We start from the raw sequence: 14,211 nt of genomic DNA on the forward strand, positions 1-14,211 counted from the left end.
CCCCGGTGGGGGGTGTGCAGGAGGCAGCCAATCAATGGTTCTCTCTCATCATTGATGTTTCCACCTCTCTCTCCTTCTCCCTTCCTCTCTGAAATCAATACAAATATATTTTTTTTAAAAAAGAAAGATCTCTCCTGGCATCACACTTGGGATAAGTGCAGAGACCCCATGAGGAAAGTTCAGTATTTGTTACACTTTATCACACTTGTAGTGAGTGGGTCCTTTAAACATGTTTAGGTAATTGATAAAATCTGCAACTTCTTGAAACATACAGCTCTTCACTAACACAATATACTGATGGATTGTTTAGTAAGTACCTATGTGACGAGTGCCATGGAGGCACATTAGTTCACTTAATCCTCATGACTCTGCTGTGAGAGTATCTCAGAAGTTAAAGAAATAAGATGTCTCAAGATGCAAGAAGCACATGATGATATTGCCTGCTGTTTTCAAATACATCAGCAAGATTGTATTGTATTTATGTCTCAACTTCCTCACCAAAATATGAACAGTTTCATATAGTACACAAAAGCTAAAACTCACAGAGGTTAACTCACTTTCCAAGACTACAAAACTATGCATCTACAAACCACATCTGTCTCATGGGAAAACCTCTAGTTTTCTTCTATTATCTCATTGCTGGTTCCATTGCTGTGTTCTTATTGACATAAGAACCTCTAAACCATAATAGAAAAAAAATATGTAAACCTTAAGATATCTAGGTGCATTCAGTACCTAGTTCATTTGACATATTCACTTCTTTTAATAACTGCTCCATAAGCATGTGACTTTCTCTCTGAAAATCTTTCAAAGATCCAGCTGCTTGTCCATCCGCACTCAGGAACAGCCACTTAAGAGGTTTGGTGTTAAAAAGCTCTCATTACTTCTCCCCTGCCTGTTGGCTCCATGTCAAAGCTTGGCACCTCATCAGACTGTAAGCTCTCTAAGCTCTTTTCCTCAGTCCGGGAGAACAGCTGTCAGCAGCAGCTGGGAGACAAAGCTCTTTTTTCATCCTCCTCCCCAGATGTTCTCTCTTCAGGATACTAGAAGACATCTCCTCAATAAGACCATGCTTCCCATGACTGAGCTTTACTACTCAGATCAAATGTGTGAAAACAGCTACATGTACCAATTAATATGGTAATTTATAATAGTAAAAGTGTAATATGCAAATCAACCGAACAGCCAAATAGCAGAATGACCATGCGAATGTTCATGCTATGACACGCTGGCCCAGCTCAGCCAAGGCGGGTGTGATGCAATTGTTCCGGGGGCTGCCATTGCCCTACGACTGCCCTGCAGAGGGAGGCCCGGTCCACCCTCTATGGGTGATTGATCAGGGGGCTTCACAGAACCAGGGAACCAAGGGTATATGGCGCGGATGTGGGCAGCACCAGGCCAAGGTGGGTGCGGGCGGGGGTGGGGCTGCGAAGGCCTACCCTTGCACAAATTTTGTGCATTGGACCTCTAGTATCTAACAAAATACTACTTTGAACACATTTGTTTCTTCCTTCATTCATTCCCTCAACTAATATTTGTTGGCCAATTCCTATGTGGTAGGCCATGGAGACACAATGGTAAGCAAAAACCAGTCTCTATTTTTATGGAATTTAGAGGAGAGTACATATATAATTTAAATGATCATACAAATATACATAAAGTTACAGCTATGAAAACTCAGTGTAGGAAAAGCAAAAGGTGCTATTAGAAGATGTAGTAAGAAGTAGTGAACTATCTTTGGGGTTGATGAAAGGCTTTCCTATAGAAGTCATATTGGAGCTGAGATAGGAAGATAAGTTGGTATCAACTAGGTGAAAGAGGAAGAAGACATTTCAAAGAATGAGGAAAGCACGTGCAAAGATCCTATGGCAGAAAGGAGCATGGCATGGCAAAAAAAAAAATGTAAAAAGGCTAAGGTGTGGAAAGCAGAATCCAGGGTAGTGTGGTATCAGAAGATGTTGCAGAGGTGGGTAATCCATTCTCTGTAGGTCTTATAGGACTGGCTAACTTTTTTTGAATATATTTAAAGAAAAGAAAAATTCATGGAAGGTTTTTAAGCCATATGTGTGAAATTATAAAATTTAGTTTTGAAATTAGATTTGGGTGTGAGAAATCTATTGGTGCAATTTGCAGAATATTGCAAGTGGAAGTCCATATACATATGGAAAGAAAACTAGGAGGTCATTGCAATAGTAAGGAGAAAGTTGATGGCAAATGTGGTGCTATGGAGAACAGATATCTGGGGTTAAAATCAATGAGACTTAGTAATGGATTGGATATAGTAGGACAGAAAGAGGAAGGTGCTTAGTTGGCCTCCTAGGTCTCTGGCTTCTACAATTGCCTGGATGTACCATTACCCAAAATAGGGAATAATAGAAGAGGATCCAATTGAAGGGGAATTTCCTAAATTTAGTTTGGGTCATGTTGAGTTTGAGGTGTCTTCGTAATCTCCAGGTGAATACTCAAACATTCATATATTATTGGCACCCATAGATATATGGGTCTGTAGTCCTAGAAGAGGTTAAAATTAGAGATATGGATTTGGGAAGTACATAGGTAGTACATGAAGCCACAGGCATGTATGATTTCACCTGGAAAAACTGATAGAACTCTGAAGATATTCAATATTTAATGGCGAGGTCAAAGCAGATGAACCTGCAAAGAAGACAGGGAAACAGAAGTAGAAAATGAAGAAAACTGGGAGACTACTTCAGGAGAGTATGTCTCAAGGTAGAGAAACTGGACAATGGTACTATATGTTGAGGAGGTCACTAAGATGTTATTTCTCACCAATATGTAACTATTTGGGGAAAAGAGTATTGTCTCAAACTTCACTGCCTAACTTTTCTCTTACTATTAACACCTACCACAATACCTTACCTGGAGAAAAAAATTTACATGTGTTTATTGAAAGAATAATCAAGCACAAATTGGTGAACTAAATAAAAGATCCACATAGTCTACAATATAATGAAGTCAAAGACAGATTAATATATTTAGGGGAGGGGCAAAAGTATATAAATCTAAAACAGGATTACATGTAGTAAAAGCATAATAGAAGCAAAAGTATAGTAGAAATAAATATCTATAGCTCAGGATGGACTGGCCACGGATCAAAACATCATGTTGCCATCATAAAACAAAATGATAGTATAAAATAAATGGACTATTTACTCATACTGATTGCGCTCATTGGATTCAGTGTGCAGTTATGACCTCCTTTGCTAAGAAAGACCTGAAAAATATTTGGAAATATTTTAAAATACGCAAGAAGGTGAAAGTTTGAAAATAATAAAAAGCATGACAATGTATCACAGCATAATTCAATAAGATAGTATTCTGACAAACATTACATAAAAGGACAGTATGGTGTCATAGGATTAACCTTGAGCTTAGTATATTCTCTCCATGCCTTTGTTTAATGTAATATGAAACTGATTACCCTTTCTAAATCAACTCACATTGTTAGCCTATACTATTGTTAGGGATAATGACTACAGCACATTTTACTTATTGCTTGGAAAATACATTTACTTTTCCTAAAGCAAAGTCTTCTAAACTCTGTTCCAGGGGTTCTAGGAGAACATGAAAATTCTAATTTTTAACCAAGTTTATACTTTATAATTTTCTCTAGAAATCCTATGGACACATTTATGGCCCATACAACTGGGGTTTTACGTTTGTAACTATCGTTTTAAGTAGTAATTTCAATCTTCCTCCTTATTCTGTTTCTTCCTTTTTACCCATCTTTAGTTCATTATCCTATATAATAAAAGTTTAATATGCAAATCTACCGAACAGCTGAATAAACAGTTGGTGGGGGGCAGGGCCAGCAAGCAGGTGGTGCCAGGCCAGCCAAGGCATGTGCCAGTGGGCAGAGGGAGGGAATGGCAAAGGGGAAGAGGCAGTGACAAGCCATGGAGGAGGGGTGATGCGGAGGGCCAGCACCGTATCCTGTCAGGTTGCCTCCCACAGAGGGAGGCCGGGCAGCAATGGTGGGGTGGTAGGGGCGGTGCCATCCCCTGATTGGCCGGCCCCCAGCTGCCTCCCAGAGAGGGAGGCCAGACTGCAGCTTACAAAGTCATCAGTAGAACATCCCCTGAGGACTCCTGGACTGTGAGAGGGCGCAGGCTGGGCTGAGGGACCCTCCCTCCAGTGCACGAATTTTTGTGCACTGGGCCTCTAGTCTTAATATATTTAATACTGTTGAAAGCTGACTGAAATTCTTCCTGAAACAACACACGTGTATAAATAAATAGACACCTAGATAAATTACTAAGATCCTCCATAATATTAAATTCTTCATTCACTTCTCCTCTAAGACTCCCCCTTTCAAAAAAGAAAAGTCAATGTATTTTTAGTTTGTCTTCATCTGACCCATTTATTTTCCTGAATAGTTCATTTTAGTTGCTAAGGTGAAAAATGGAGTTTTGAATAACAATTTGGGGTAAAAGACACACTGAAACAGCTGATATATGTGAGAGAGATGGATGACAAGGCAGAGAATTTTAAGGTTATATGATGGTGGTCTAGGAATTCCCATCACAATGTCTGACAAATATTAATCAAGAACTTGAGTTATTTTGAAATTACTATTATTGCTGCCCTGGGTTCCTTGGACTATATCACTGCTCTGAACATGTTGAATCATAAATCACATGGGCCATGTCTTTCTAAGCAGATTATATAGACCTGTTAGACAATAATTGTCAGAAAATATTGCACTCAGTGTAGTGGGGGCTCATACTGTACCTTACATGGAGAATTTAGAACAGTAAAGGAGAGACAAAGGCATTCTGGAAGATAAAACTACATAAATAAAAGGCCTGGATCTGATAATAACCAATAAATAAAGGTTGAAGGTATGAAAGAACTGTGTTGAAGACAAGCAAGGAGACTGACAGCTGGAGCACAGGAATCTCTTGTGTGCTCCAGGAAACAAGCCGTGAATGGACGGTGTGGGTGAAACAGAAGCTACCTCAGGTTCTTGAGCAGGTGACTGGTAGAATGAGAGCAGTATCTTAAAAATGCCAAACAATAATAAAATGGACTAAGGTTGTTGTAATGGGTTGGAGAGAAAGGACGGTTCTAAGAAAACTCAGAAGGAGGAGTCAGCTGAAGAGGGTGACACCCTAGGAACAGGCAAAGAAGCCACTCCACGTGGAAACCATATTAAAGGTTCTGCCCCAAAGCACTAAAGAATAGACACTCCTAGAAGAAAAGACACCATGTGTGGAAGGATCAGTTGAGGACATCATGTTGGGTTTCTAGTAATACAGTGGATCATTCAAGAAATATGGGCCGCTGGACATGCAATGTTCCGGTAAAGGCAAGTGCTCAGAGCTAGAACGCAGACCTAGAAATCATCTGTACAGAGATTATATGGTAAATCATGTGAACAAAAGAGCAATAAAAATTGGGTTTCTTCTTAATTTTAAAAATGATTTTATCTTAATAAAATGAAATTGTTTTGTTATAAGAAATTTGGAAAATATAGAAAACCGCACAGATAAAAATTAAAATTGTTTGCAATCCTACCATACAAAGATAAAAACTAGGAACTCTCTAGTATATATCCTCTCAGTGCTTGTTTTTATACATACATTTTTAATGCGAAGGCTCACTACTTCTCAATAGTATCCCACCTTCTAATAACTGTTCATCCTCAGGGATATAGGGGTTCTCTTATCCTGCAAGTTTGGGGAATCAGCATACTAGATCTCCCCCTCCCCCCCCGCGTGCCTTGGAAATAAACACTACATGCAGAGACCCCACAAAGTTGAACCATAAAAAAAGACTGTACATAATGGAAAACTAACAATCTTAGATTTCCCATGCACACCTGTTAACATCCCCTTGAACTGCTCTCCCTTTGAAAGGTGGATGTGTAGTTGTCAGGAACTTGACCTTTAAAGGGGACAAACCTAGGTTCAGAGTCTGCTCCCAGCTTTGTTTTCTTCTTACTTCAATCTCCACAAAAGAAGCACATAAGTGCAATACCTCACAGACCCATGTGAGTTTTGAGAGAGATAACATACATGAAGCACTTTGCAAGTCTAGTATTCAGTTCACTCTAAAAACTGGGACAGCTTCGATGATGTCATAATTACTAACCTGCAGTTTGCCCTTAACTATAAATCACAATGATTTGTCATGTAATATTTTTTAAATCAATCTTTTTAATGACTCCACATTAGACAATTATATGGCCATCTCGTAATTGATTTATCTAATTCCATAGTGTGGGATATTTATTTCCGTTTTTTTTCATTCACAAATAATGCTTCCTTGAACATCCTTACATATAGTTTTGTCAACAGTTCTGGTTAATTCTTTTTTTAAATATATTTTATTGATTTTTTACAGAGAGGAAGGAAGAGGGATAGAGAGGTAGAAACATCGATGAGAGAGAAACATGGATCAGCTGCCTCCTGCACACCTCCTACTGGGGATCCTTCTGGGGATTGATAACCTGATCGCTGTTTCTCAGTCTTTGGGTCTGTCCCTTTTCCTCAGTCTAAGTTGTTCTCTATAAGGGCTGGTTAATTCTTTATGATTGGATTGATTCGTGGAAATGGACTTGCTAAATAAAGGGGCATAAATGTTTTTAAGGTTTTTAATACAGCTTACTAAAATGCCCTCCAGAAGCTAGTATCAAATTAAATTTCTACTATGGTCTGACTAGCCACCCCATGTTTTAATCTTTCTGTTAGGATAATACTGGAGATTGGTTGCTACACAGAGCAGAAAGAAATGTCTTACTACATTTATGCTGGCTTTAGGTATGAAAAAGAGGAAGAACTTAATTATAACAAATAGCTATTTGAAAGGTAGAAAACCCATTTCGATGCTGACTTCCCAGGCCTCTAGCTGGACTGAACAGAGCAAGCCTTGAGGTGGAAGTCTTATAGATTAAGATAAAAGCAGATAATACCAATGGATTAAAACAAATGTGAAAATAATGTGGAGACAAACATGTTTAGAAGTTTGGGAACTCATCAAAATGACCAGGTTGTTTGCTTAACTGATACTACAAAACATCCAGTTGTTTAATCTGTTACTTTTCCAATAATGAATATTAAAATATTGTCTACTGAATTCTCAATGACATAAGTGTGTATTTACAGGCAAGTGGACAGAGTATTGAGGGCATGCCACTTCTAGGGATCAACCCTAAGGAATTAAGATGTTGAAAAAGCTTTACATTTAAGTGAAGTAACAATACATTGGGGTCTTTGAAGGTAAGGTCTGTGTCTCATTGCTCTTGGAGTCCCCATTAACTATATGAGGATATGCATGTAACAGGTAAATCATACATGTTTGCTATGTCTATAATAACTTTGTGTATAAGATTCTCACAACCTTCTATTTATGGGTGGGATTCTTGTTCCTCAAGAGAAAGATACAGTCAGACAATTTAGATGATGAAATCACTGAGAGTGTATTTCCTAGGAGAATCAAGATTGTATGGGGATTAATAATATGTCCTTTAGCTACACATAATATAGTCACTCACAGATACCTAGGAAAGATGCTTTCTAATGATATATTTAGCAAAGAATCAAACTAATTTTCTACATGATGCCACAAAATGTCATCAGATTACTCTGGAAGTACATTTCATGTTTTAAATGACTTTTCTTATATTTACTAGTAAATACTGCTAATAAAATAATAAAAGTGAATTACCCTATCAATAATTTTAAAAGTTACTCCTCTCTCTACTTTTACTAAGGCTCTGAGTTAGTTACATGAATTAATCAGTTTTGCTGTCTTTTTTGATAATTAATTGGAGAGCTGTCAAATCCCCAGTTATGGGTCAAGAAGGATGAATTTTTAAATGAGTAGGAGATTAGCTAAAATAGAACTAAACTCCAAAAAAATAACATTTTCCTGCTATATCAGTAAAGCTATAAGTTGGTAGAATAATTAGGAGGCCTGTGCCTTGGATATTTGATCTAAAAACAAAAAACAAAAACAATACTCTTTACTTACCTGTGGTATTATAAAAATTTGTAAGTTCTTTTTGTAAGACACACTTACCTCTGTGGATAAAAGTTCCCACTAAAGTTTAAAAATATATATTTATAACTAGGATAGCATTTAGAGGTTCTCACCTGAGTGAAGAAGGATGGAAATGCGATATGCAAGAAAGCCAATGTAATGGTTGCTTAAAAAGTGGTTTTAAGGAATCTGAAGCAGAATCACCTATGTCATGCTGAAAGGCCCTGGGGAAATAAAAAAAATTATTTCAGGGTATACAGGAAGCATTAACTATGAATACCATTGACAGTTTTTATTTTTACTTAGTATTCAGTGTAATGATTTTTTGTAGTGTGATAGAGTGGACAATGCATCCATATCATTCACTTGGGATTTAAGCCAGTAGGTGAGTCAGAGGCCTCTATATAACAATCCGTACACTTGGGAAGGTTATGACAATACCATTACCATTTAATTTTTTTAAAACTCACATTATAAAATTTGTCAAAAATAAATATTTAAAGAATAATAGTACAATGAATACCTCTTATCTCTCCCTCCTCAACTTGGATCCAATAAATGGCAATATTTTGTCACATTTGCTTCATTAATGTAAAAATGTTTAGCATAACGGTTCCTCTTTTTACTCTTTAAAGAGATTTACAAAAACTAAACAATTAATGAAAATTTATAATTAATTTTGTATTTTCTTAAAGGCCTACAGAGAGCTTGTAAATAAGAATTTAACTGTAAAATATTTGATTTTTATTTCAAAATGTGAACAATTTGGCCAGACTACCTGGTCTCCAAATATCTTTGGAGAATTGACTTTAACATTTTTCTAGATTGGCCCAAATTCAACAATAAATCTTGAGGTAATACGAAAGGATTTGCTACATAAAATCTTTAGTAGATAGTCTGGTTAATAAAAAATTTATAGTAACAGGAGGCTGTATTTGCCCACATGGAGTTAAGAGCGACAATGGGACCGCTTTAGAAATGGAATTGTTTGAAGTGGTACTATTTCTCTTTCTATAAAGTAGAGGAGCAATAGCATCTTTTAGATAATATGTAGAATAGAATTTCATTTTGAATGCCAGTCCCTGCTTTTCGTTTCACATCCTGCTTTTTGTGCCTTTGCATTTTCTAAATTTGACTCTCTCCTATTTATCTTGTCAAGTAAAACACCTTCTAATTAAATATACTTAGACTTTTTTATACTTTTAATATATCATCTCTTCTTTGAAAGCCATTTTCTCACTAATTTTCTAAATAGAACAAAACTCCTTAAATAGGTTTCAAAATCAGGTGGTCATCTATCAACTCCATGCATTCCATTGTGTGAACTAGAGAGATAAGCAGAAGCTAGTCAGGATACCAGGATATGCTTTTCTAGGGAGTCTGGATTTTGCATCAGCAATGAGCATTCACTGAAGTGTTTATAACATCAGAGTGACACCACCTATTTTACATTTTAGAAAAGTCACTTGAGTACAAGTGAGGAAAATAGACTAGTGACGATCAAGGTTGGAGGAAGGGAGATAATGAAGATGATACTGTGGTAGATAGGTAGAAGATGGCAAGGTCCTAAAGTTAGAAACAGAAGAGAGAGTGAATAGGTGACAAATGTCAATATAAATTAAATTAATATGGTTAACAATATTCATCCCCTAATGACATGTGGTTGGAGATGGCATGAGGGAAAAGCAGAAGTGAGAAGAATTGAGGGAAAAGAAGATCTGTAAGATGACTTGCAGATATTTAATTAAGTTTTAAATATGTTGAAGGAGCTGCAGACAGTTGAAGTACATTAAAAAAGAGACCTACAACAGGAATTTGGATTTATTAATCTAACCTATACAAGAGACATGTGGGTTGAAGATACTGATGTGGACATCATTAGCATGACAGTGAAGCCATGGGAATGGGTGAAGTCAAAGAGTGTAAAATGAAAAGATGGTCAAGGAAAGAACTCCAGAACACAATGATACTTAAAGGGTGAGGTGAGAAAAAGCAGCACTCAAATGCAACCAAGAGGGAATAATCAGAGAAGTGGGCAAAGAACCAGGTGACAGTGACAATAGGGAAGCCAAAAAAAGACAAATGGTTAATAGTGTCAAAAGGTGCAGAGAGAATAAGGAAATGGAGAAACAAAAATTGGAGTTAGTGATTGGGTATGCATGGATAACCTGACCCATGCTGTTCGTTTAGCAACATGAGAGCAATTGCAGTGATGCAATTCTGTTAAAAGTCTAAATGATGAATGTATTGAGTGAATGGTAGGTGTCAAAGTGGAGACAATGAGCACAAACTATATTTTTAGGAGGGAAAAACAGTAGCCAAGAAGGGATCCATTTAATGCAGGAGAGGTTGGGGAAGAACCAGAGTAGAAAGAATATTCTAACATTGTGGAATAGGATATAAATGTGGTTAGGTGAAAATATTTGCTTTGCTTGGGAAAAGAGATACATTGATCACCTATCAAAGGATATCGCAGTGAGTAGGGGTCAAGATAATTATTATGAATGGAGAGGAGAAGTTCAAGTGCATTCATGATGGTCTGGGTTTTCTCAGAAAAGCACAGGGGCAAGGCCATCTGCTAACAAATAGTAGGATGGGAGCTAGTAGGGGGTTTGACCAAAGTAGGTGATGGAACAGGTAGCTCTTTAGAGATTGGACAAAATGGGATTTTATATTGTCAAAAGATATAAAAGGACAGCTGAGTGCTTTTCTGCCAGCAGTGTTCCAGAGTCTTGGGTAGAGAGGCCAAGAAGGAGAGGTGCAGAGCAGGAACATGCAATAGCCAGGGGGCTAGAAAAAAGGAGGGACCTCGTATAAAATGAGAGGAGATGCAGCAAGGGGTGTGGAAAGAAAGGGCATCTCAAAGGCAGCGACAGACTGGGGGGAAGCATGGGACAAAAGAGAAGGGGCTTGGTGTGAGAGAGCAGGAGGAACTGGAGACGGTAGGATCATAGCCTCTGCCTACTTTGCCTACCTCTTTGAGCTCTTTGCACAAATTTCCATGTGTCCAGTTATTTGGAGCCACCCTATTTCTCTAAGAATAAATACCTTTCCTAGAATGTGCTCTTTGTCATGTTCAGCTAGCCACTGAAGATCATTTAAAGGCATGCAGGAGCTCTGGAGCCAGACAGCCTGGGTTTGCACCATGAGTGTGCTTTTTATTAGATGTGTAATGTTGTTTTTCAATTTATTTCACTTCAGTTTTCTCATTTGTAAAATGGGGATAATAATAACAGTCACCTCAATGTGGTGATTCAGATAATGCATATAATGGACTTAGCCAAGTGCGTTGTATATAATAAGGACTCAATGTATATAAGGTGTTATTGGTATAATGACAGTTGTAAATACTCCTTATGGTCTATGACCATCTCAAAACTGATGTGAAATTGCTAAAAGTCTAAATGGTTGCCTAGTTACAGTTTTATCCTCAAGTTTAGAAAAATAATGGAGGATCTAATAATAAGGGAATGGTTATCGGTGCCAAATTTTCTTAGACTACAAACCACTGGCAATCTAATACTTCCCAGAACATTTCTGCCAGTACCTAACCTCTTTTATTCACTGATGGTTTCTCAGTTGTACTGGTAATAGTAAGATCATTTGGCTATAAGAAATGTAATGGCAGATGTTTATAGTCTCAGAGGGGGTGGGATCTGTATGAGCATTTAATTCCACAGCAAGATCCCAAATTAGTTTCATTATTCTGGAGAGTATAACAGGGTGGAAATTGGCCCACAAGCCTCAATGGGAGAATGAAATGATGAGCTAGCTATTAGATAACCTCTAATGATATTCGCGTATGCAGTTAAAAGAGAGGATACTCTAAATAATTCATAGTGAAGAGTAAAATACAATTGTCTGAGCTATGGAATTATATTTTTCACCAGACATAAAAGAATGTTGACATAGCAAACTTAAATACTCCTTTAAAAATAAGTAATTGTCTCCTGGTTGAAGCAGACTACATGTACTCACATTCCCAAATTAGCATATTGTAAAGATGGCTTTGTTAAGGTAGTAGAATGAATATGGAACATTCTTTGCCTTTGCCCTTTTCCCAACATCAACTAACCCAGGCCCCTTCTCTCCCATTAATATCATATTGCCTCTGGCCTCATCACACCTTATCACTGGAGCACTCTACCCCAGATGCAGCCTCCTGGTCCTCAGATCTACAATTATGCTATCTTCCTTCCTTTTTTGCATTAATAAATTGATTTATTCCTTGGGCTTATGCAGCCAGCTGCTAGAATGAAATAAATCCAATGTACATAAAAAGTGAGAACAAGTGATAAACTAAAGAGCTGGCTGGGTTTTACGCTTCTCTTATGCCAACCTGCTTTTGGCTGCCCTTCCAGTAGAATTGTGTCTCAATATATAATGTTAATGAAATAAACCTCCAACATGGAAACAAGGCAGCCCAAGGGTCAGGTCTGATGTCTTGTATCATCTGTGCCTACCACAGTGCCTGAGCCATTAGAGGTGCTCAGTAAATAAAAATATCAAGAAGTAGAACTGGTTTGAAACTAAACTATTGAGAAAGCCCTGGAATACCTGAGATAACTGAGGCCATGGAGCCTTTCTGATTGCCTTAAAATCACAAGCAACTAATCACGAATACGTAGAGACAGCCAAATTCAATCTACTTTACCATTTTAGACATAATATTAAGTCACTGCTTTGCTTTCATAAACCAGCGTTACCCTTGGGATTGTAAGTAGTTGCCTAAATTTCATTAAGTGAGAGAAATAAAGATACACTTGAAGTAAAACACGGTCCCCCATATTTCTTTTGCCCCCTTGGCTTGTGTTTCTCATGATGAAAATAACTCTTCGAGGTTAGAAAATGATGAATTAAAGTTAAAAAATGGCTAGCACAATGCTTGGCCTATAGTCTACCATAGTAAAGGTCAACCATAGTAATTACTGGTTAAATAAAAAAAGAAATATGAATAAAAGGTATTGTCAGACCCTGCTTTGCAGAAAGGAGGATGAATTTGGGGGCCATCTGTGAAGAGCAGTCTTGGGTGGTACACAGCCAAGGGGCAGGTTGAGAAGAGAACATATGGTAGAGAGATAGAATAAGACTTGACCCCTGAGAACAGAGCAGAAACCAGCTAGTCAAAGATTCAGAACAAAGGCCTTCTCAAAAGTTAATTACTAGCCTTTTACCAGTGTTTTTACCCTATTAGGACCATACATAAAGCTGTTTGATTTCAGTGTTGTGGGTTTTTAAAAATAGTAATATTCCCTTAAAATAATGTTTAGAGGGAATGGGAACAAAGGGAGTCAGTCATTTAATCTTAAACAAAATAGCAAAGACAAGAAGCTTCACTTTCTGGATTATTTTGAATCCTGCAGACATCATTTTTTTCTACATTTTAAGTATTTGTTATTTTTATTTCCATTCAGTCTTTATTCACTTTTAACAGCTTATTGAGTGATATAATTCACATACCACGAAATCTGCCCATTTTAAGTGTACAATAAAATGGATTCTAATATATTTAACCTTCACCTCTATCTAATTTTAGAACATTTTGATTAGCCTCAAAAGAAACTCCGGCACCCATTAGCAGGTACGAACCATTCTCCCTTTTCCCCCTAAGCAACCACTAATCTACTTTTTGTTTCTATGGATTTGCCTATTCTGGACATTTCTAGTAAATTTGTGTGCTCTTATGTCTGGTTTTCTTCACTTAGCATGTTTTTGATTTCACCTCTGTTGTAATATCTATCAGTACTCTATTTCTTTTTATTGCTGAATAATATTCTCCTATATGGATATGCAACATTTTGTTTATCCATTCTTTTCGGTTTGCTCCACTTTGTTCTATTATGAAAAATGTTGCTGTGAACATTTGTGTGCAAATCTTTGTGTAAACATACGTTTTTATTTCTTTTGGGTATAAACCTATAGTAAAGTTGCTGAGTCATATGACCAAATGCTCAGCATTTTACTTATGCATATTCTATGCTTTCTATTTTCAGGAAGTACCTAAGTGTTTTCCAAAGATTTCCAGACATTCTGGAGGTGTAGAAAACAAAGTTTTAGACCAATATGTTTTGTTTTGTGAGGGACTGTGAAATAGTTTTTATTTTTATTTTTATTTTTTTAAATATATATATTTTTTATTGATTTTTTACAGAGAGGAAGGGAGAGAGATAGAGAGTTAGAAACATCGATGAGAGAGAAACATCGATC

At 37.1% G+C, this 14,211-nt stretch overlaps 1 protein-coding gene across 1 annotated transcript in view; it reads right to left on the reverse strand.

The window, feature by feature from the left end:
• Positions 1-14,211, reverse strand: part of KIAA0825 (KIAA0825 ortholog) — a 357,466-nt gene that overhangs the window by 217,050 nt on the left and 126,205 nt on the right. Inside the window, exon 13 of the mRNA XM_006775530.2 lies at positions 8,118-8,228. Within this exon, the coding sequence (XP_006775593.1) occupies positions 8,118-8,228 (111 nt within the window). The remainder of the gene's footprint in view (positions 1-8,117; positions 8,229-14,211) is intronic.

This window comes from Myotis davidii, unplaced genomic scaffold (genome assembly GCF_000327345.1).
Source record: "Myotis davidii unplaced genomic scaffold, ASM32734v1 scaffold44, whole genome shotgun sequence".
NCBI classification, from domain to species: domain Eukaryota; kingdom Metazoa; phylum Chordata; class Mammalia; order Chiroptera; family Vespertilionidae; genus Myotis; species Myotis davidii.